Below are 23210 nucleotides of genomic sequence, written 5' to 3'. Positions count from 1 at the left end.
TACTGCTTTTAGTTCTGCATTCTGTAGAATTTTACATTTCCTGATTTCAAACTTTTATTCTTCCCTCCCCCCCCCCCCCCCCCCGCATACATGTGTTGAATGCCTTCTCCGTCCTATGCACTGTGGTAGGCCTTGGGTTTCCTAGGTTATGTTGAGATTAGCTGTCTGCCTTTAAGGAGCTTACACTCTGGAGGGAAATGCAGACCAGTCAAAGAATTAAACCACTGTTTCTAAAAATTGTCATGGATTAAGAACAAGGTGTTATGAGAAAACATAGGGGGCTTCAGATAACAAGGATTAGGAACATTTGGAAGAAACGCTATGTTGAAATGTAATGGGTTAAGGTAGCCAAGCAGAGCCAGAAGGGAAAGGTGTACATGGAACCACTCAGTGGGTCTTGTTAGGGTCGCCGAAAGAGGAATGCATGAGGCCAAAAGTGGTAAGGGATTATAAATTTATTAGGACATCTGGTACAGATGGCTGAACCCCATAATAGTGCCAGCACCCAGAGATGGGGAACCAGAGGTTTTAAAGGACTCTAGGCAGGCTCTTTCAGTGGGGAACTCTCTGGGCGGGTCCAGGTCATGGGAAAGTCTGGAGGGGAAAGATAATGGTCTTAGCAAGTGGAATGTGGTCCTAGCAAGTGGAATGTGGTCTAAGTGAAAGGGAATGTTGGTTGTGAAGTGGTCTAAAGGTCAGTTCTCAGGGGAGGGGGCATTGATTCAATTATTTGATCAGATCTAGGAGGTCTATAAGCTAGAAAGACACAGATGCATTTGGAAAAATGAAGATCAGTCCAGCTGAAATATAGTATTTAGGGGGTTGGGGGAGGGTGGGGGCAGCCTCAATAAGAGAGGAAGGTAGAAGGGAAACAAGTGTCAGATCACTTCAAATCTTATAAACAATTTTAAGGAATTAGGGCTTTACTGTGAGTGCAAAATAGAGCAATGTGCTTAATTTTCCTGAGATCAGAAGTTACCAAGAAGCATGGCTGGAAATCACATTTGTCTGACGTCACCATCCCTGCCTCTACGGCTCTTATGTAGAAACCACTGCATTCCATGGAGACCACTCAGTGTGTTGTGTGCAGCAGAGGAATGTTTATTTTCCTGAGATCAGAAGTTACCAAGAAGCATGGCTGCAAATCACGTTTGTCTGATGTCACCATCCCTGCCTCTACAGCTCTTATGTAGAAACCACTGCATTCCATGGATGAAAGTTAAACTAGAAAGAGGAACTAGTTATGAGGTCCTCGTTATTATCCAAGCAAAAGAAGGCAGTGGACAGAGGCAGTGGGAATGGATAAAGTGGACATATTCCAAAGATACCTCAGAGCAGAATCAACCAGGCTTGGTGATTAAATTGCACGTGTGAACAAATATTTCTGGCTTGGAAAACGATTACACTGTAGGAAGAGTATTTGTAAAATTCACCTGATTTATTAGAACTCTAGGAAGCAGTAATATCAGAATGATTAAGCTTCTACATTGCTGGTAGAAATGTAAATTGGTACAACTTCTATGGAAGGCAATTGACCAGTATCTTTCAGAATTAAAAATGTGCATAGATTTGACCCAGAAATTTTACTTCCAGGTATTTATCCACAAATATATATCTACATTGTATCATATGTACAAGGATATACACTGCAGCATTGCACGTAACTGCATAATATCAGATGCAAACTAAATCTCCTTCAGTATGAAAAGGGGTAATGAATTAGCATAAATCCATTCAATGAAATGCTTTACCACCCATCAAGGTAAAGAGGCATCTCTATATGTGTACTGATAGGGAAATACTGTATATAGACATATGATTATGTATGTATGTGAAAAAGAAAGTTGCAGGAGAAAGTGTGTATAATACACTACAATTATTGTGGAAACCAAGCAGATAGATAGATCAATAGATAGATGATAGATAGATAGATAGATAGATTCAGAGTTTGATATACTAGTAGATAGAAACCATGGAATATCTCTTTAAGAATAAAGGTACTGCTGTAGGGGATTTGGCTCAGTGGATAGAGCATCGGCTCGAGGACTGAAGGGTGATTCTGGTCAAGGGTACCTACATTGATTACAGGCTCCATCTCCAGCCTCAGTCAGGCATATAAGGGAAGCAACCAAGCCATGTGTCTGTCTCACATCAATGTTTCTCTCCTTCCCTTCCACTCTCTCTAAAAATCAATGGAAAAATATCCTCGGGTGAGGATTAGCAACGAAAAGAGAATAAAGATACTGGTAATAATAGTAGTTGCCTCAGTGAAAGGGAACTGACTGGATGGCTGGGGAAAGAGGACAGACGAGGGACAGGTAGTTATCCTTCATTGCACGTCCTTTCTATTTTGTTTGTATGCATACATTTCTCATGCTAAAAAGTAATATCAAGTAATGTGAATTATAAAATTCAAGGCAGCACCCACTCTTTTAAAATCTTATCTCTAGAGAACAATCTACAAGATAAAGAGAAAAGGCAAACTCTTAGTTCAGTTTCCTTGTTTATGTAAGGATTTATCTATATATGTAATCAGAGTTTTCACACAAAAAAAATATATTTCCCCGTGATTGACTGCTCTTGGAGGTCTTGAAATTCATAATAAAAAGAGAAAAATATAATAATAAAAAGTTAATGTTCAAACAGTTATTTTTCAGTCATTCCAGTGAGATTGCTGTTAAGGTATTGCATTTTGTCCATTAGTTTATTTTTGCCTGGAGAGTACTGGGCACTTATCCAGATGCCCTGCAATTGGAGCATAAGACCTTTGCAAACCTGCAGTTTATTTAAGTAAGTAAAAATAACATACATGAAGAATTATGTACACATTTTAATTGCTAAATTGGATGTAGGAGAGTGGACATCAGAGAAACCTTAAACTCTGAGGCAAGAGTTCATAGAATCTGTGGGTCTTGTATTGTTCTTTGAAGATTTGGATACGTGCAGTTAGAGGGGATAAAAAATACCAGGCGTCCAAGAGGAATCAGAACCTGCCTGAAGATCCCAAAGATGTTTTCCTTGGAAAGGTTACATTCGTAAGCAATGAATCATTTGAATATCATTAAAAGAATAACAGGCCCACTACCACAGCCTTTAAAAAACATCACATCAGGAAAATGTAAACACAATAGGCTTTTTTGGTGTGTTATTCAATTCAGTAGACTTTATTGATTGCCTCATGGGTGTATATCATTAAAGAAATAAATCAGATAATTATAAGATACAAATAAAATTAAAAGATGACATAAAGAATGTCAGAGTGATTATTATAATCATTATGAATGGTCACTATGACTTTTTTCAAATATTTTATTCTTGCAAACATGTAGGTTTAAAATCAGAAAAATTCAATGATCTAATATTTAATTTTACAAATAATCCACAGCTTATCAAAATCCAAGTTAGTAGTTATTGCAAGTAAAAAAGCAGTGAGAAAAGATCACACTTTTTACCAATATTGCCAGCATCTTAGGAAATATTCCTGAATTTTATGGACCAAAAGCAATACCCTCTCAAAGGAAAATTAAGTGGTTTGGAGTTCAACAAGCAAGGAATACTTAATTCAAGACTATTGCAATAGGAGAGAGAGACAGAATTCAACTCACTGAAACAGGAGGCGGGAGAGTGTTTTAGGCAGCTGGGGCAAGCTTGTACAAAAGTACTCGCTGAGCCCAGCAGGCATGGCTCAGTGGTTGAGCATCCACCTATGAACCAGAAGGTCATGGTTCACTTACCTGTCAGGGCACATGCCCGGGTTTCGGTTTCAGGCAAGATCCCCAGGAGGGGGCATGCAGGAGGCATCCAATCCATGATTCTCTCTCATCAATGATGTTTCTATCTCTCGCTCCCTCTCCCTTCCTCTCTGAAATCAATAAAAATATATTTTAAAAAAGAAAAGTGCTAGATGATGTTAAGGGGAGGTAGGTCACTGTGATTATTCCCACTGCCTTTGCTAATTAGCACTTGGGGAAGTGAGGCTCCAGCTCTCCCACAGAGACTTGGCAATGCAGCACTGTCTCCTTTGATGGTTGCATTTCAAAGGCATGGTGCCCAGGCCCTTGAGCAAGTCATTCCTGGACTGTAAAACTGGCAACAGGCTGGAAGAAGATTTATATCTCAAAGGGGCAGAGAAAGACTTGACAGTTGCAAGTTTTCTAAAGTGAATGCTGTAAGAAAAGGGAGGCCAGGGGCTCAGTGTGGGGCAGAAGCCCAGCCCGTGTAAAGTTTAGTCAGGCCTAGGGGCATGATAAGAGGCTGCTGTGGTCCACTCTTCTCTCATATTAACATTGACACTATTTGACCATTTTGACCGACAAACACAACAGTGTTATATGGCTTGAGCTAAGATTCTGGGATCAAATATCTTTGCATAGTCTTCCTACATTCTGCCAAGGCAAACAAATCTAGAATTATGGTGTTTAATTATACTCTTTCTCACTCTCAAATGGACTTGCTGGTGGTTTTTAAAATGTACTTACATAAATATAATCTGCATATGTGTGCATATGTTTCTAGGCATGTGTTTACAAAAAAAATATAGGTTAAAATTAAAGTTAGCAAAAAGGAGAGGTTAGCATCAAAAGCAGACCTCAGAGGCCTTGATTAGTTCTTAAAGAAATGTTACAGATTTGCTTCAGAGCTTTCCCATACATTAATGCAAGGAAAGCAGCATAAATTGCAATAATGCCCCACACCCCCAGAATTAAGGCAAACCAGTAATTTAGGATAATGATTTTCCTGGTGTTGAAACCTGACATATTGTATATATATTTTGCGTGCTCATAAGGGCAGTATTTTTGTGTTGGCAAATACTCTGCTAAACCTAATAACTGGCCCAGCCAGCATGGCTCAGTGGTTGAGCATCAACCTATGAACCAGGAGGTCATGGTTTGATTTCCGGTCAGGGCACATGCCTGGGTTGTGGTTCGATCCCCAGTGGCCATGCAGCAGGAGGCAGCCAATCCATGATTCTCTCTCATCATTGATGTTTCTATCTCTCTCTCCCTCTCCGTTCCCCTCTGAAATCAATAAAAATATATTAAAACACACACACACACACACACACACACACACACACACACACACACACACATTCTATTCTTTCCTTGAATGAACAAGGAATTCTCTACTTCAGGGAATAAACATGTTAATAACCTTTCCTTTGGTTTTGAAAGGAAAGCATTGAGCTCATTATAGGGTTGGTTTCGTTTTATCCTTGGTTTTTTTACATACCTGGTACTTTAAGGAAAATGATCACATTTCCTTTTGTGTGTCTTATAACATGACAACACTGTTCACTGGATGAGATAAATCTGTGAAAGGTCATATAGGCCAGGTACTATACATATGACTTTCCACCTTTTCTTTATAGGTCTTCTCAACTGTGCGCGACTAAGTGCTTTGTGCATCATTCCAGTGGCAGCGCTAAAATTCCCAGTGATCTTGTCTACCTGGCCTACTCTCCCTATTCTGAAATCAAGAGAAGACTGCTCCACAAGACTCCTCCCGGCACTGCTGCAATGTCTGTATCTAATTTATCATGGTACGTAAATCTCTTTCTAATGTAATTATATAAAGGCACACGTGAATATATCATGGAGCGATATTCTGTAAGTTGTACTGTGAGAACTGGAGCAGGGAGAGAACTTGAAAAGTCTCGTTGTCCTATGTTAGGCTGTGGAAAGCAACCTAGAATTAAAAAGTTGACACTTTCAGCACTCTGGTATCGGGGACTCTGGGAAGGGGTCAAGCCTACCAATGATTTTCAGTGACATCCAATGCCTTTCTTTTCAGCACAGCCAGGGGAAAGAGGAGCTGGAATTAAATAGCCTTTCAGTGTGCCTATCTGCGGTTATACCCTCACCTACAGGACTAACAAGCCATAAGGGTGGTTCGAGGGGTGGGGTAGATATTGTCTCATCAGTACTTTTCTTCAGAATTCCTGTTTCAACAGCTCTACCCAAATTCAACTGAATAGAACTCAAGTATGGAAGAGAAAATTCCTTTATAAATTTCTATCTTTAAAGAACTGGCATGCTGAATAATCTTTTATTTACAGTTTATGTATAAAAGCTGTTCATGATTTTAAAAATTAAGTATGAAGACACTTTTCTAGCCAGTAATCAACTTTCAATGGCAATGAAGAATGATACTAGCAGGGATGAGTTTGAAACATTTTGTTGAACTTTGGGTTTTTTAAAAATATGTAAAAAGCTGAACAAGTGAAATGCAAATTTACCGTATTCAATATGTGAAGGAAAAAACCCCAAGTAATTGTCTCTGTTTTTGTAAGTGCCCATCTCATCCTTGTCTTCAGCTTGTGTTGGAAATAGAGATAGCATCAAATTAAAAAGTACTTTCTGCAGCTTAGCTCCATATATTTATTTTTAGTTAAGTATGCAATTTCTTTAGGGCAAAGGGTAGAATTATTTGCTTAGGGTTTCTGAAGGACCTAATTTTTATGGACTCCTTCTTGGATCCCTATTGAGTGCTAAGGATCTCAGTTTGTTTACCCACAGCAGATATTAAACTGCTGAGTTATATAAAAACAAAAAATATATAAAGAAGATAATACCTATTCTGTAAAAATAAAGGAAAAAATAGTATTTAAATTGTGACTTATTACTGCAAAATATGTTTTTATATTATTATTAAAGTAAAAATAAACAATTTCTAGAGGACTTACAAACTCCTTTGAACCCTTGGGATATATTAAGGACACATTTACTTAAAGGCATTATACCTCTGGCAAATATGTGTGCAAGGTGAATTCTCAAAAAGCAGGCTGCAAGCCAAGAAGAAAAAGAAAGAGAGGAGGAAGGGGAGGGGGAAGGGAAGGAGAAGAAGAAGGAGGAGAAGGAGGAGGAGGAGGAGGAGGAGGAAGGGGAGGAGGAGGGAAGGGTGAAGAGATGACAAAGAAGAAGGAGAGGGAGAGGGAGATTAAACCATAGCTATGAAGCTTGTATCTCACCACCGGGTATGGTTGATTTATTTCACTTACATGCAGTTGAGAAATCGTTAACCTTCTTCTTTTCACATTAACCTTTGTAATTCTTCTATATTTCTAAACATTTTAAATCTATATTTAGGAAAACATCATCCTATAAACATTTGAATAGACGTGAGCAGTCACTCATCAATTCTTTCTGGGAATGCCTGATGAAGCTATGTTATTTTGTGAAATTATTATAGTCCAGGGTCTGGCTCTCTGTTTTGAAATCCAGAAACTCAGGTATAAAAATACTGACATGGCAAAAGAAGTGGGTTGACATGATTAATTTAAAATAAGATATGTACGTTGAAAGTGCACAGGTTGCTTCATTTGGCCTGACCAGCACAGTCTGTAACTGTCGGGAATCTAAGTGGGAAGTTTGGCTGAGGTCGCAGTATCATAGTAAGGAAAGGTACCTGCTTTCAATGTTCAAAGGAATCAGGACAGACTGCAGCTGGCAGGCCCTGTCTGTCAGTAAGGATGTATGTGCCAGACACCTCCATCTGCTTCTCAGGGCGGCTTCTTTGTGGCCTGGAGTTACAGTAACACCGTGTTTGTCTGTCATTCTTCTGAATTTCACTTCTGCCGGACTCTCCTGGGCTTGGCTTTCTCGTTAACATCAGCTCTGAGTTTATAGTCAAAACCGAATTTACTCTGCCAACAGTTTGGTCTGCCTACCATGACGTGGCACGTACCTGACCATGTCCGTGTATTGATTTTGAAATTTAACTCTCAGGTCTAACGGGGGGACTGGTGCCTAACTGTGGTTCCCATACCAACCTAGGAATTTAGAAAATATAGGTTAAGATACTTATATTTATGTTTACGGTTATCAGGTAATACACCCAGCTTTTAAATACCCAGTAGAAGCAAGTTATCTGTTTACATAGTAAAATATACTTTCTTGCTCCAGTAGTTATGTGTCTGGCCTGTGAAAGAAACATAAAGTAATTTGGCCCTTTCATGGAAATCTCAAAAAGAAAAACAATTTCGGAAACTTTCAGGTTTCTAGGAACCTGCAGTGTGGATCTGCTAAGGGGAGTGGTGGGAACTGACTCGGGGAGTCACCTGGTGACACAGCACAGACGTCCGCCTCTTCCTACCCGTAGATAATTGTCAGGCAGACAGTGATGGAGCTGATGCTGGGAGATAGAGAGAGGGATGCGCAGGATCAGCTGCAGACACCCGGGCACAGGGGACAGGTTCCAGGCTCTGCTCCGAGGGAGAGGACAGTTGCTGGCAGCCGAGATAATTAACAGGAGACACGAAGAGGCACAAGAGTTGAAAAAGGCTCCAGTATCTGTAGCGTAAAGAGGGAAATGGTGATGCCAGGGGCTTGTGGAAGGCCGTTCAGTGCTTCTTCCCCTGATAATCATCTTCAATCCCTCCTTGTAAAACTATTTTATTATAAGATATATATCTTATAGACTAGTATACTGTATATCTTATAAAATATATGCATATGTATATCTAACATATATAGAGCATTTAAAAACATACATTAAGCCAAGTAAATATTATCAAGTGAACATGCACATGGCATTTACCATGCACCAGGCACTTGTTTAGACATTAGCTGACATTAACTCACATGCTTATTAGCAATGTAGTATGAGGAGTTGCATCTCCACAAATGGAAAAGTTAAGCACTGCAAGCTAAGTAATTGGTCCAGTGTGACACAGCCATTAAGTAGTGGAGTTAGCAAATGAATACAGGCTGCTAGTTGGTGCTCCTAACCACTACACTACCCATGTAAAAACCACAACAGCCCTAACCACTACCCGTGTCAAAACAAAAACAGTCCACGTGAAAGCCATATCCTGGATATGTGCGTGTGGCTTCAAGGCAAGAGCCTGGTTTCCATTTCCAACTGGAAGATTTCCCTTGATGTCCTCCAATGTAGAGATCCTGGAAGGAAGTGTCTGGACCTGGGAACACGACCAAGCACTGGAATAGTATTGAAGGTGGGGTGTGGGGGTAGGAGAGGAGCCCCCTAATTTCCTAGTGGGGGGTAAGGAGGCTGTTGCTATCTGAAACTTCCAAAATCGCATCAAGTGTAATCTACAAAATGTAAATCTTCGTTCCACTCATTATGCTCCAGGCTAGAAAGTGTCAGGTTCCCATCATGATGCAAAAGAAGCACAACAGAAAGCTATCAGCCCTGGACCATAATCCCCCTGAAATGGTCTTCAATTGACCATCTCACAGAGACCCTCCACAGACAAATCACATCCTGTCTGTTCTCCCAGACCCGACCGCACCCTCAGCTTCCATGATTTTAGTGGACTGTACATATGTTAACCAGACTTTGGAGTGGCTCAACTGATTTTGCCAAATGACATCTTTTTGATCCAAAATTGGTTTTCATTGTGATGCCTGCAAACACTTCAGCTTTTGACCCACAGTATCTGGGAGACAGTATGGTACCTGGCAGAGGTGGAGGTAATTCAACTAGAGCCAGGGATGGGAGAAAGAAGACACTGGATGAAAGTAAGAAGCCAAGGAGCAAGGAGTACTCTATTGAGCATCCTTCATGTGCCACGCCCTGAGCTGAACACGGACGCAGAGTCCATGAAAAGTAGCAGCTACTCTCTTGGGAACCCATATGTTAGCCAGGAAGTCCAAGTAATCAAACGACTGATTTAATGTGAGAAGTAATCTAAAAAGGTATGTTCCAGGTGTTTTTAGGGAACAAAATGGGCATTTGTTTATCCAGCTTGGGGAGAAATGGCTTATTTTTCACAAATACAAATATATGTCTTGCGTTTAGTTATAAAAATAAAGAAATGTGCTGGTTACAAAGAGTCAGATGCTACAGAAAATTATAAAGCAGAAATAAAATATAAGCTAAATCATACCGTTGATAGAAAAACAGTTATAAAAAAACAGTTATGCTTAGGTATATTTCTACATATATGCACATATTTTTGCAAAACTAGACTCAAACCACACATGATTTTTTAAATTGATTTTTAGAGAGATAGGAAGAGAGAGGGATAGAGAGATAGAAACATCAAGGAGAGAGAAAGATTATCGATCAGCTGCCTCCTGCACACCCCGCACTGGGGATCAAGCCCACAACCTGGGCATGTCCCTTGATTGGGAATCGAATTGGTGACCTCTTCATTCATGGGTCGATGCTCAACCACTGAGCACACCGGCTGGGCCACACATGATATTTTGACATCTTCTGTTTTCACTGATCAGTGTCTGTGGCCTTCTCTGTATTTGATGGGTATAGGGTGACATCATCACGTGTAAAGGCTGGGCGGCCTTGGGTGGCAGGAGCATTATTTACTTGACCCATCTAGATTGGGCCCACATGTATATTTTTTTAATTTTACTTTTTGCAATGATAAATGCCTCTTTAGTGAGAAAACTTATTTAAATATTGTTGGGTCACATGGTGCTGTGCCATTTAGGGGACATGGCAAGGCCCTATCCCAGTGGTTCTCAACCTGTGGGTCACAAACAATGAAAATACATCCTGCATATCAGATATTTACATTACGATTCATAACAGTAGTAAAACTACAGTTATGAAGTAGCAACGAAAATAATTTTATGGTTGGGGGTCACCACAACATGAGGAACTGTATTAAAGGGTCGCGGCATTAGGAAGGTTGAGAACCACTGCTTGCAGTTCCCTAGTTTTCAGACATCAAAGCTGTGGAGAAAATTTGTATTTCTGAGAAAGTGTCTCCTCAACTCATCTCCTTTTTTATTTTAGGAAAGGCCTGTCATGTATGTTAATGCTTTCACCAAATTTAGTCCCTCATAAAGATTGAAAACAGCTGATAATTCTCAATGAAATAATGTATTTATAGTTGACTAATAGAATTTTACATTTGTCAACAAAATATTCCAAGCACTCATAGGTTAGAAATATAACAAAGTATGAATTGTGTAAATTATTGTTATATTGACTAAATTTAGAAGTGGTGAATGGTCTTTAATGAATATACTTATAGTATAAAATGTTATTATGAATGTTGGCAAATTTAGTGATACTCTACTAGGAGATGAGAACTAATTGGAATTATCTTCTTCATCTAAAAGTAAGAGTGTGTTAGAATCCTAGAATTGAGAAAGATGCAAAATTAGAAGTGTAGCTACTTTGCTTTGTCAAATTATACATATAATATATAATATTTTTATCTAAGTTCTTCTTCAATGAATAAATGAAGAAGTGAATTATTCCTTATTATTCGTTGGCACCTGGACTTATTTTTAAAAAAATCTGGAGGGAGAGAGGCAGTCTATTTACTCTAAGGAGGGGATAAAATCAGTATTTTTCTTCAAAAGTTGCCTTATCCACTGTTCTGCAAACAACTGGCCCTGTTTACACTGAAAACAGGCAGGTTCTAGGGGACAGGATTTTCAGTAGCAGAGGAAGTAGAGACTTGAATTATCTCTATTTTTGGAGGGATCAGATCCCATAGAGCGGGAAAATGTGGAGATTGCAAGGGAAGGTTTACCCTGAGAGTTTTACAGTAAGAGGTAAGTCAGAATTGTCAATAGACTTTTATTAGAGAAGAGAGAAAAAAGGGAACGACTAGATGTAAGTATAAAGCTAATGTTTCTAATTGAAATAAAGACGAGACTTTCCAAGTGATAGGAAAAGCTTAGTTGGCAATGTATTCTATTTCTCAGCATGGTAAGTGCAAGCTGAATGAAGGACTAACATATCTAGGTACTGGGAAGAGAGACTGGGTTTGAGTGCTTAAAATTTAATCCTTATGTAAGCGGGGCTGTTCAGCTGGTGAAGGATAGATCCAGAGCTTAGAAGAAGAGTAAGTTGATTTTAAAGAACAAGTAAGGAACAAATAACATAGGAGAGGCAGCGAGGAGAGAATAATATAGCCAAAATGAAAACTCAAGAGAAATAAAAAGTGTCCCCAAAATTATATAACACTTTAAGTTATAGTGTGATGGTTTGGAAGCAAGTGAAGTTACTGAATTCTGAAAAGTTCCAATATGTATTTCTATTCATATTATGCATTTTCAAATAGAAATCATGTCATTATTCATGTAATTAATACTATTTTGATTTGGGCTAGACACTTTAAGTAAACACATTATGATTGTAGAGTTCCCTGACCATTTTGGCTTTGTGCTCTATGCCTTTAAAAATAGCTTTTTAAAAATTAAACATTTATAGGAAACTTCTTGGATGTTTTTCTCTATATAGCTACCTCAAATTACTTCTCCTTGAATAAATAAATAATGACTAAAACAGAACAATTTACTTTTGTTCTTAAACACTAGTACCATCTAAACATGAATCACATTTTGAAGAAAATTGTTTGGTAACTTTTGGTCCGCTTAGAGAAGTTTGCTTGCTTGTGAAATTAATGAATCTGAGGTTGCAGGTTCAGTTCCCACAGGGACCAATTAGTTTCACTGTCTTTCGTAGCAAAAGCCTACACCTATGACCTTGACCAGTCCTTCTTCCCAACCCCACCATTGATCTCAAGTCATTAAAAACAGTTGAATGGTGATCACCAATTCACAGTCAGTATTGGGAAAAAATATAAACAAGTGTTTTCAGGGATTCATAATGGGTCACATGTATCATCTTCCTTTTGAATATCATCTAGGACTATAAATATGTTTTGAAATATGTCTTTTCATCATTTTCAGAGGAATCCTAATTTGCTCTCTTGTGAAAGAATTACAGTGAATGATCACAGCAATATTTCCTTATTGTAGAAGCTTTAACATAAAACCGGGCTGTCCATTCCCACCTTAGACTAGTGTTACTAGACACCAGCCCTTTTTGAACTTAACCATTAGGATAAACGCCAGTGAATGGTCTATGAAAATATCTTAGTTATTTAAATAGTTATGTAGGCCAAGGTATGTAATTTCCAAAATTAAGTTGACTATAAAATTTTAAATATCTTTTTCCAATGGCACATAACATGTTCAATGATTGTGTTATCTTAATATATATCCCCCATCATCTTTTTGTGTTTGTTTATTGGATTTTGTTTGTATTTTTTAAATATATTTTTATTTATTTCAGTGAGGAAGGGAGAGAGAGAGAGAGAAACATCAATGATGAGAGAGAATCATTGATTGGCTGTCTTCTGCATGGGCCACACTGGGGACTGAGCCCACAACCTGGGCATGTTCCCTGACAGGGAATTGAACCTTGACATACTGGTTCATGGGTCGATGCTCTACCACTGAGCCATGTCAACTGGGCATTGTTTGTATATTTTTTTACTTGTTTTTACGATTGTGAAGAGAGTTCACCTTGATTTTAAAGCTATTCCAGTTTAATTGAGATAACAAAAACAAAAAAACACACATACTTTTTAACTCTATTAGATGCTCAATGAAAGAGATTCATTCATTTATACTTGGTTTTACATTCCTTTTTAAAGAATAGGTTCATAGGTTCATTGTTATGAGTTTCAGAGTAATTTAAAAATAATCCCTGCACAGTTAGAGAGATGAATTAGTATAGTTTAATTCAGGGGTCCTCAAACATTTTAAACAGGGGGCCAGTTCACTGTCCCTCAGACCGTTGGAGGGCCGGACTATAGTTTAAAAAAAAACTATGAACAAATTCCTATGCACACTGCACATATCTTATTTTGAAGTAAAAAAACAAAACGGGAACAAATAAAATATTTGTATTTGCATGTGGCCCACGGGCCGTAGTTTGAGGCCCCCTGGTTTAATTGCATATAGGCTGTCACTACACTTTCATGTAAATGAGGAGATATTTTCTTACATTTATATTCACCCATCTCTTCATTCAACAAATTTTTTGAGTGCCTACCATGTGCAATTTTCAATGCTGTGGGTAGAATGATGAATGAAACACAAGTTCCTGCTCTCATTAAGCTTACAATCTAGTGCTGGGGACAGATATAAACAGATAAGCAAATATGTTTTACAATATTAGATAGTGATATGTATTTTGGAGAATAATTGAGCAGAGTGAAAAGAATGATCGTCAGGAAAATCCTGTTGGACAAGGTGGTATTTAAGCCGAGAGGGAAACGAGCTTTACAAGTTGGAGGAGGAATCCATTTCAGGCAGAGAACAGGAAGGACAAAGGCCCTGAGGCTGAACTGTACCCATCTGAGGAACCATCAAGAAAGCCAGTTCAGTGGAAATAGCCAGTGGGGGGAGGGAGTCCCAGGAACTGAGCTTGGGGAGGTATCAGGGACCATGTAGGTCAGGAGAAAGACTGGGTTATGTTTCAAATGTGATGGGAAACTTTGTCCTCACTTATTAGGTTGTAGACAAAGTTTACATAAAATTCAAATTTAGTGAAGTTCAGTGAGTATTGAGAGCAGAGTCTTGATCTAATTTCTATTTTAAAAGGACGTCTCACTGACCTTCAAATTTTATGAAAACAATTTATATTCTTAATATAAACACTCAGAGATGTAATTAATAAAATCTAATAATGAAAGAAAAAAGAGGATAATGAAAAACATTTTTCACAAATATAGCTTCTATCTCATTATCAATCATTTTAAGAGTCCACAAATCTCATATCTATGAATACATAAGGACATAATAGAAGAGATATTTCATTTATAGAAATATTTCATCTTGAATCAAGGAGTGATTTTGTAAATTGTGAAAACTGAGAATAGGTTATCAAATATCCAACTTAAGTTTCACATTTATTTTGAAATCTCTTCCCTCACACCATAAACTTTAAGGTTATTTTCAATGTATAAGCACAAAGGTGCATTAAGCAATGAAGTGTCTATTCTATATTGGTAATTTAATGTATGAGAAACCAAATGTAATATAACATCCATCCAAATACTAACATGTTTTGGAGAGAATATTGGTGTACAAAGAATATTGTTCTTTCTTGGAAAAAAAACATTTACTTTTATTCTAAGGTTATGATGTTTCTACACTTTTTAAATTTATATTTATTGTTGAAAGTATTACAGATGTCCTCCTTTTTCCCCTTATCCTCCCCTTCCCTCCCACAGCTGCCCCCCTCCCCCACCTAGCACACTATTGTCTGTGTTCATGGGTTATGCTTATATGCATACTAGAGGCCCGGTGCACGAATTTGTGCACTGATGGGGTCCCTTGGCCTGGCCTGTACCCTCTTGCAATCCTCTAAGATTCATCAGTCTGTTCCATGTTTCCATGCCTGTGCATTGAGGATCTGCCCCCTGGTGGTCAGTGTGTGTCATAGCTACCTGTTGAACAGTCGAATGGTTGAATGGTCACTTAGGCTTTTATATATATAGATAAGTTCTTTAGTTAATCTCTTCCCACCCCTTCCCCCTTCCCTGTAAGATTCCATGTCTCTGTATCTATTTTGTTCATCAGTTTATTTTGTTCATTAGAGTCCACATATAAGTGAGATCATGTGATACTTGTCTTTCTCTGACTGGATTATTTTGGATAACATAATACTTTTCACGTCCCTCCATGCTGTCTCAAAGGGTAAGGGATCCTTCTTTTTCTCTGCTTCATAGTATTCCATTGTGTAAATGTACCACTTTTCTTCACTCATCTACTGATGGGCACTTGGGCTGTTTCCAGTTCTTAGCTATTGTAAACAGAACTGCTCTGAACATAGGGGTGTGTATATTTTTTTCTGATTGGTGTTTTGAGATTCTTAGGATATATTCCTAGAAGTGGTATCTTTGGGTCAAATGGCAGTATTTAATTTTTTTTTTAGGAAATTCCACTCTGTTTTCCAAGGTGGTTGCCCCAGTCTACATTCCCACCAGCAGTGTACTAGAGTTCCTTTTCTCCACATTCTTCCCAGAACTTATTGTTTGTTGATTTATTGATGGTAGCAATTCTAGCAGGTGTGAGGTAATACTTCATTGTCATTTTAATTTTCATCTCTCTGATGATTAGTGACTTTGAATATTTTTTCATCTGTCTCTTGGCCATCTCTATGTCCTCTTTGGAGAAGTGTCTATTTATGCCCTTTGTCCCTTTTTAATTGGATTGTTTGTCTTCCTTTTGTTAAGTTGTATGAGTTCTTTATATATTTTGGAAATTAACCCCTTATCATATGTATCATTGGCAAATATGTTCTCCCATACAGTGGGCTCCCTTTTCATTTTGTTGATGGTTTCCTTGAAAAAACAATAAACAAATGGGACTATGGTTTCTTTTATGCTACTGGTTATAGAATGGAAGTTAGGTTCTTTTTTCTTTTTTAATATTTTTACTTGACAAAAGTTGGAAACACAATGTTGGTCTCACTCCTCCCCCATTGTGTGTGTGTGTGTGTGTGTGTGTGTGTGTGTATGTGTGTTTTAATTTAATTGGACCATACAACCAAAAGGTCTGGAACTTCTGGTGTACTGGGAATTATTTCAAACTAGCTCTAACCCAAAGTAATTGTCAATGGTTTATGATCCAGATCACAGATATCTGCTATCTTCATTTGGCACTATGGAGTTGTAGATTCAGTGTGTTGAGAAGTTCGAAAATGATTGTATTGCCTAGAATGGTATCAAATGGTCTTGCAAGCATATAATATTCAACCCAGTGGATTCTTTTTTATTTTTTTTACTAGAGCTATGCAAGCCATTGCCTATATAAGGAGGCATGGCTAGTCCATCCTTCCTGGATGCTCCTTTACCATTTGATGTCCAAGAAGTATCTCTACAGGGGTACATTGATTTCTTCTCTGCTACTTATTTTACTAATATTTAACATGTACACATGTTCCTTCTTTTTTATTCTTACATTTTATTTATCAGATGGTGATAATGTTGCCTCTCAGTATTTCAGCACTCATTTTTTGTTATGGCCAAAATCATTTAATTGCTCAATGCTAATTGTTAATGCTGCTTCCAAGTATTAGAAAATATTTGTGTATCCTAATGACTAGGTGTTGAGCCTTGGAATGTGTTTTGATTATGCAGAATTTGGAAAGCTAAATGCTGTCACATTTACACTTACATTTACAGTGGTCACATAAATTGTATTTGGTGAGTTAAAACTATTCATTAGAGATACCAGTTGAACTCAAGTGAACATTTTTTCTTGTTTTAGGACTGGTTAGAAAAAATAGTATATGATTTTACTTTTGTGCTAAGTGTTCAGAGCAGCCCAGTAACAGATGATTTTCTAAAAACCCACATGTCTCAGGCCTCCCCATTTCAGTTGAGAACTTGCAGTTTTGAGATGTCCACCATCTTTTCTGACTGATAAATTTCATGTAGGAGGATCATATATTTCCAGATGTTTTTTTACAAGTTTATGCACACTAGCTTCATAGACTCCTGCTGTAACTGAAAATTGGTTTTACTCCAACATTTGACAAAAAAATTAGATTAGGTTAACTACTCTGGTTTTAGATTACTGATACAAAGTGCTCTCATGAATGTGACAAAAAATATTTAAATTCAAGCTAATTGATGTCACTGGGTGTATTTTTACTTAGACATTTTCCCTGAGGTTTTCACAGTATCATAAAATTGTATTCAGATATAAAATTTGCATAGAATGAAGCTTATTAAAATTTTAATGATCTTTTGCAATCTGCAATATTTTTTCTAGTAGTTTGTATGGAAAAGTACCTAGATATTTGAGATGACTATAAAGATGATGACATGAAAATATTTTAAAAGCATCTGTTAATTCAGTGGCCTGGTGAAAATATTCATTATATTTATTACTTCTGGGTTTTCATATTATCTGAGTACAAGAAAGTAATTTTATTAAAGTGAGGATTTGCTTGGTATCCTTCCATATTTGTTTCAGATTTTTAAGCATTTGGAGAATAAAACAGACATACAAGACACTATATTTGGCAAGTTATAAATATGATTGAAGTTCTAAATATTAGGAGGACATGTATAATGAGCTATAGGAAACTGCAGCTTCCCAGTTAGAATGTATCTGGACAGCCAACTACTAGGACAGGGATGAGGTCAACCTACACATTGTTGGCACCTGGTACTCAACAGGTGCTTTGCACTCATGAGTGGCTGACCAGTCTGATTCCTCACCAGGCATTGTAATGGAGAGAGTATCTATAGCAGCGGTTCTCAACCTGTGGGTCGCGACCCCTTTGGCGGTCGAACGACCCTTTCACAGGGGTCGCCTAAGACCATCCTACATATCAGATATTTACATTACAATTCATGACAGTAGCAACATTACAGTTATGAAGTAGCAACAAAAATAATTTTATGGTTGGGTCACAACATGAGGAACTGTATTTAAAGGGCCAGAAGGTTGAGAAACACTGATCTATAGTATGGGTGGGAAGATTTTGGTTTAAAAAAAAAACCAGCATTGGAACATGAGGTGATGTGATTCAACTGCCATAAGGTTATTCTGTGTCTAATGTATTCAGACATTTGTCACGGGCATAGAAGAGTTTTGTGGATATATTTTCAGCCCTTAATTAGAGCTCTGATTCATTTGAGCTAAGAGGAGAATTTTTCTGATATTTAAGAAAATAAAGTCGCTTTGTTTCTATTCTGTGCTCTTGATTTTTAACCTCTACACTTTGGAGAAATTTCCTCAGGTTCGTGTTCTGTCATCTTTTGCCCTTTCTAACTGTCTCTTAGCCTTTTCTCATCATCATAAATTATTGTCCAACATTGACAGGTCACTTGCCTAAAATCAGTGGAAATTTTCTGGAAAGAAGCTGTGAAGTCATAGAGGGCATCGGTTATAAAGTAAGGGTTCATGGACAAGGGCTGAGATAAAGCATCTTTTACAAAATGAGAAAAATGAAGATAATATTGGTCTGATTTTGTTAAGTTTTTAGTCTGAAATCATGTCCTCCATAATTATTTAGTAATAAAATGGCCTTCCTCTTATTAAATAAAAGTCATAGTATGTGATAATTATGTAATAAAAGCAGAAGTGTGTTAGCCCAAAATATAGGCCTCCAGTTCTAATTTTCAAATTTATGGTTCTCTAAATCCAAGAGTCTGAGAACTACTGATCCAGTTCAGCTAATTACCCAAATCATGAATCCTATCACCAAAAATCCTAACAAGTGGTAATCTAGCCTTTCCTCAAAACTTTTCCTGTGAGTTCTCAGCCTAGTGGGCTACCCATTATGATTTTGGGCTCTTCTAATTCTTTTTTTTTGATTTTTATATTTTATTAATTTTTTACAGAGAGGAAGGGAGAAGGATAGAGAGTTAGAAACATCGATGAGAGAGAAACATCGATCAGCTGCCTCCTGCACACTCCCTACTGGGTATGTGCCCGCAACCAAGGTACATGCCCTTGACCGGAATCGAACCTAGGACCCTTGATTCCGCAGGCCGATGCTCTATCTACTGAACCAAATCGGTCAAGGCGGCTCTTCTAATTCTTATCAGTTTTTACCTCCATTGGATCTGAGACTACTACACTAATCATTACTTTTAAATTTTTACATAGCACCATATATTCTCTGTCTAATATAACATTTCCCCCAATGTCTGATAAAGAACACTAATGCCACAGTCAAGTTATTTGGAGAGGCAATCATTTAAACAATAGATAAATAATTTCGGTGCTCTAAAAATTCTTTATTGGGTCAATTCATTCAACATACATTTCTGAGCGCATGAAGGGCAGGCAGTGTTCTATGTGCTATGTCATCTGGGTTTCCCAAATTTAGACTGTGGAATTGTCTATCTGTCTTGTAGTTTATGTTATTTGGGACTGCACTAAAATTATTAGATAAAAGCTATCTTCTTCCCCTCCTCTCCCTTTCTCAAACTAAACATGTTAATTCATTTAACCTCTTCTCAGTTAAATTATTTCTAGACCTTTCTGCTCTATCCTGGGCATGTCTTACTTTGGTTTTGCTTCTGCTGAAACCATGGTAATAACTGACCACAAAAACCAAGTATAGGCTGACCTACTGCTGTCCGGGACTGCTACCTTCTTTTTCTGGTTGTATATTACTGTCTATACTAATAAAAGGGTAATATGCTAATTAGATTGGACATCTTCTGAACATCATTCCGCATGTCCTTCCTGAGGAAGCTGGGGGCTGGGGTGAAGCCAGCCAAGGTCCCGGGTGTCTGCCGGCAGCGGGAGGAGGAGAGCCTGGGTCCCGGGTGCCAGAGGGAAGCCTGTGCTGGCAGCCGGGGGAAGGAAGGCCTACTCTTGCACGAATTTTTGTGCATTGGGCCTCTAGTAAGTACAATAAGAGCTAATTGTGTTTTATTTTGACCTATTTTGTTTCTGCCAATTTTATGTGGTTATCAAATGTGAGCTAAAAGTTCATCTTATTAGATCTAGCCCATCAACCTGTCACAATTAAGGTCTTTTTTTTAAATTTGTTCCTTGGACTTTCAAGGAAAGCTACCCACTCTTTTTGAAGTTGGAACACGTTATTATAGGAATAGTTCTGAAATAATGAAGATAGGTATCTAAGCTACACAGTAAAGCTCACTTCACTACAGAAACAGCTGTGCAAGAAAGTGTCAGGGGTTCTGAGCTGAACAAGAGCTGAGAATGTGGCTCAGGAACTGAGGGCCAGTTATGATACAGTGGTGCCCTAGTGCCTGTCATCTGGTTGTCCTCAGGAGCAAAACTTGGTTGATCTCTCTTCCATGTCTTTGGCATTAATCTGATTCACTGGTGTCTGACTTTCTTTCTGACCTTCCACTGCGTAAGTTGCACAATTCATTTCAAGCTCAGGAGTTGGCCTCATTCAGTACCCCACTCTCTTCGGCAATAACTTTTTCTCAATCGAGAAATTCTTCTACTAAAGCAGTTGTGACCTAGCATATGGTTTATATAGCACCTTTGATTTTGGAGTATGACTATGTTTGGTCCAATCAGGGTAAATTAGCCCTAAGTAAGACCACAAGAAAACTAAATAGCTTAGTAAGGAACAATGTGAGGTTCTTAAAAGTGAGGTTGGGCCTTAATCGGTTTGGCTTAGTGGATAGAGCATTGGCCTGGGGACTGAAGGGTCCCAGGTTCGATTCTGGTCAAGGGCATGTACCTCAGTTGTGGGCACATCCCCAGTGGGGGGTGTGCAGGAGGCAGCTGATCGATGTTTCTCTCTCATCGATGTTTCTAACTCTCTATCCCTCTCCGTTTTTAAAAAAATCAATAAAATATATTTTTTTAAAAAGTGAGGTTGGTCCCTGGGCAAGCAGAATCAACATCACTCGGGAACTTAGAGGCTCTACCTCAACCTGACTGAGTCAGAAGTCCGGAGGCTGGGTGGGATCCAGCAATCTGTGTTTGATCGCGCCCTGTGCTGATTCTGATGTACGCTCAAGTTTGAGAACAGATGGTATAAAATTGTCTCTCTGGAGTCTAGATCTATAGTGTGACTGCCAAAAACCATGACTTGGGTATAATTGACATGCAGGAGGTCTCTCTAATAATATTTAACTAACAGTTTTAGCTGTTTTTTTAACTTGTTTTTCACAAGAGGGGAACATTGTCAGCATATAAGGTCATGCTTCTTTTACTGTTAGTTGTTGAATCCAATTGACGTAAACTTTGGACCATTTTTTTTGGTATACAAGTTAAAGCAATGATTCTGATTCCTTAATGTTTAAAACATTCAGGTGGAATATGTAGCATTAATTCACTTGCTGGGGCCTTGGCCTCCTTCTCCACATGACCCAGGATTATGATTATAGCACTTTGTCCCACAGCCCAGCCCTGCCATAGGGTCCCAGCAATCTTCTATTTTCTTCCCTACTCCAAATTCTCCGCTCTAGTTCTGTGAACTACAGTGGATAGGGTGTGTGAGTGTGTGTGTGTGTGTGTGTGTGTGTGTGTGTGTGTGTGTGTGTGTTTTGGTGGTGTATGAGGTTGGGGAGTCTGATATGAGGAAGGGAAGTTTGATAACCATATCTCTGAAAAGCATTTTCATTTCATTTCAATGTGTCTATTTAAATGGAAATCATGTTTTCCCATTATTAATAATAAATGATTATAAAAAGCAGCTGTTATCTATTGAATTGCTGTGTAAAATGAGGCAAGAACACTGTTAACTAGAATTTGAATTAGGTTATAGAATGAGGGTTATTTTTAAATTCACATAAAACCTCCATACATTTTACATAGTTAACATCATTGGCTTCTGTACATCTAAATTTGTTTTCAGTATCTGTAATCAGCCATGCTGTATTAGTTTGGGAAAGTGTTGTTGATGACATGTATTACATCCTCTAGGCAGCTACAAGATTGCATTAACCTGAAGCATTGGTTATAAACCAGATGTGGGCCTTGTCATGCATTATTTGAAAGACTGCATGATGAATAAATTGATGCCATTTTTGCAAATATATCAAGATCGTCTTACACATGGTTGATTAAAACAAAGGGGGGAATCATTTATGTACTGCACAGAGGTTAGCAGTTAACCATGTATCAAGTGCACACTTTGGGTCAAAAGATAAGTAGATGATCAAGACTGGCACTGGGGCTTCATATAGCTCATAGTCCAGGGGAGGACATGAATAACTAATTGGACTTTTCAGTACCATGGGGATCATTTTATCTGGTTTTTCCTATTTTCTTAAAGGGTCTGAACCCATAAATCACACAAGCCACGTCAGAGTTGCCCCTAAGCAGAATTATTTTATCATGTAACACTTAGGATAAAAAAAAGTCACCCATAAACTATAGGAGAGATACTTGGCATAATAGAAGCTCCTCAGGAAAAGACCTGGGAATTGTATATGTCCATAAAGTCAGCATAAACCAGAAGTGTGATGAGCTCCCATACCTGTTGTTGTAATAAGTGGAATTAGTAGAAGTATGGAGCACAAACAAACGGGCAAGGGACAATTCTCCACTGGCTGCTGGGAGGAATTAAGTCACATGCCGAGGATGGGTGCAAACTTCTAAGGATCACAGAGGAAGAGACTGACAAAATGAAGCCCGTCTACTAAAGGTAGATAAAAACAGAACTTTTTCTCAGAAGGACGTTTCAATTAAAAAGTGCTAGTTAGCTCTAAGGACAGTTTGGAGTCTGTGATGGTGGTGATAGTGATGACATCATTAAGAATAACCCATGTTTGTTACATTATCTTCTCTACTGTTCTCCCCATGCAGTGAGGTAGGGATAATTATTGTCAGCCATTTTACAGATAATAATTTGGGCATAGAGAGGTTAAGGCACCTCCCTGAGCCTGCAGAGTGAGGAAGAGGGAGTTTGCGAGCCCATGTCCTAATGACAGCGCCATGCTCCATCTCGTCTAAGCAGCTGCGCGTCCTTGGCTGACGGCTCGCCCAGGACTGCAACACTCTGTGTGTATGTGG

General features: G+C 38.3%; 1 protein-coding gene across 2 annotated transcripts in view; it reads left to right on the top strand.

The window, feature by feature from the left end:
• Positions 1-23210, top strand: part of OXR1 (oxidation resistance 1) — a 279534-nt gene that overhangs the window by 29105 nt on the left and 227219 nt on the right. For both annotated transcript variants that reach the window (XM_005862364.2, XM_005862366.2), the window contains exon 2: positions 5372-5542. In XM_005862364.2, the coding sequence (XP_005862426.1) occupies positions 5372-5542 (171 nt within the window). The remainder of the gene's footprint in view (positions 1-5371; positions 5543-23210) is intronic.

Source organism: Myotis brandtii, unplaced genomic scaffold (genome assembly GCF_000412655.1).
Source record: "Myotis brandtii unplaced genomic scaffold, ASM41265v1 scaffold1643, whole genome shotgun sequence".
Lineage (NCBI taxonomy): Eukaryota > Metazoa > Chordata > Mammalia > Chiroptera > Vespertilionidae > Myotis > Myotis brandtii.
This window is presented reverse-complemented; position numbering and strand designations above follow the sequence as displayed.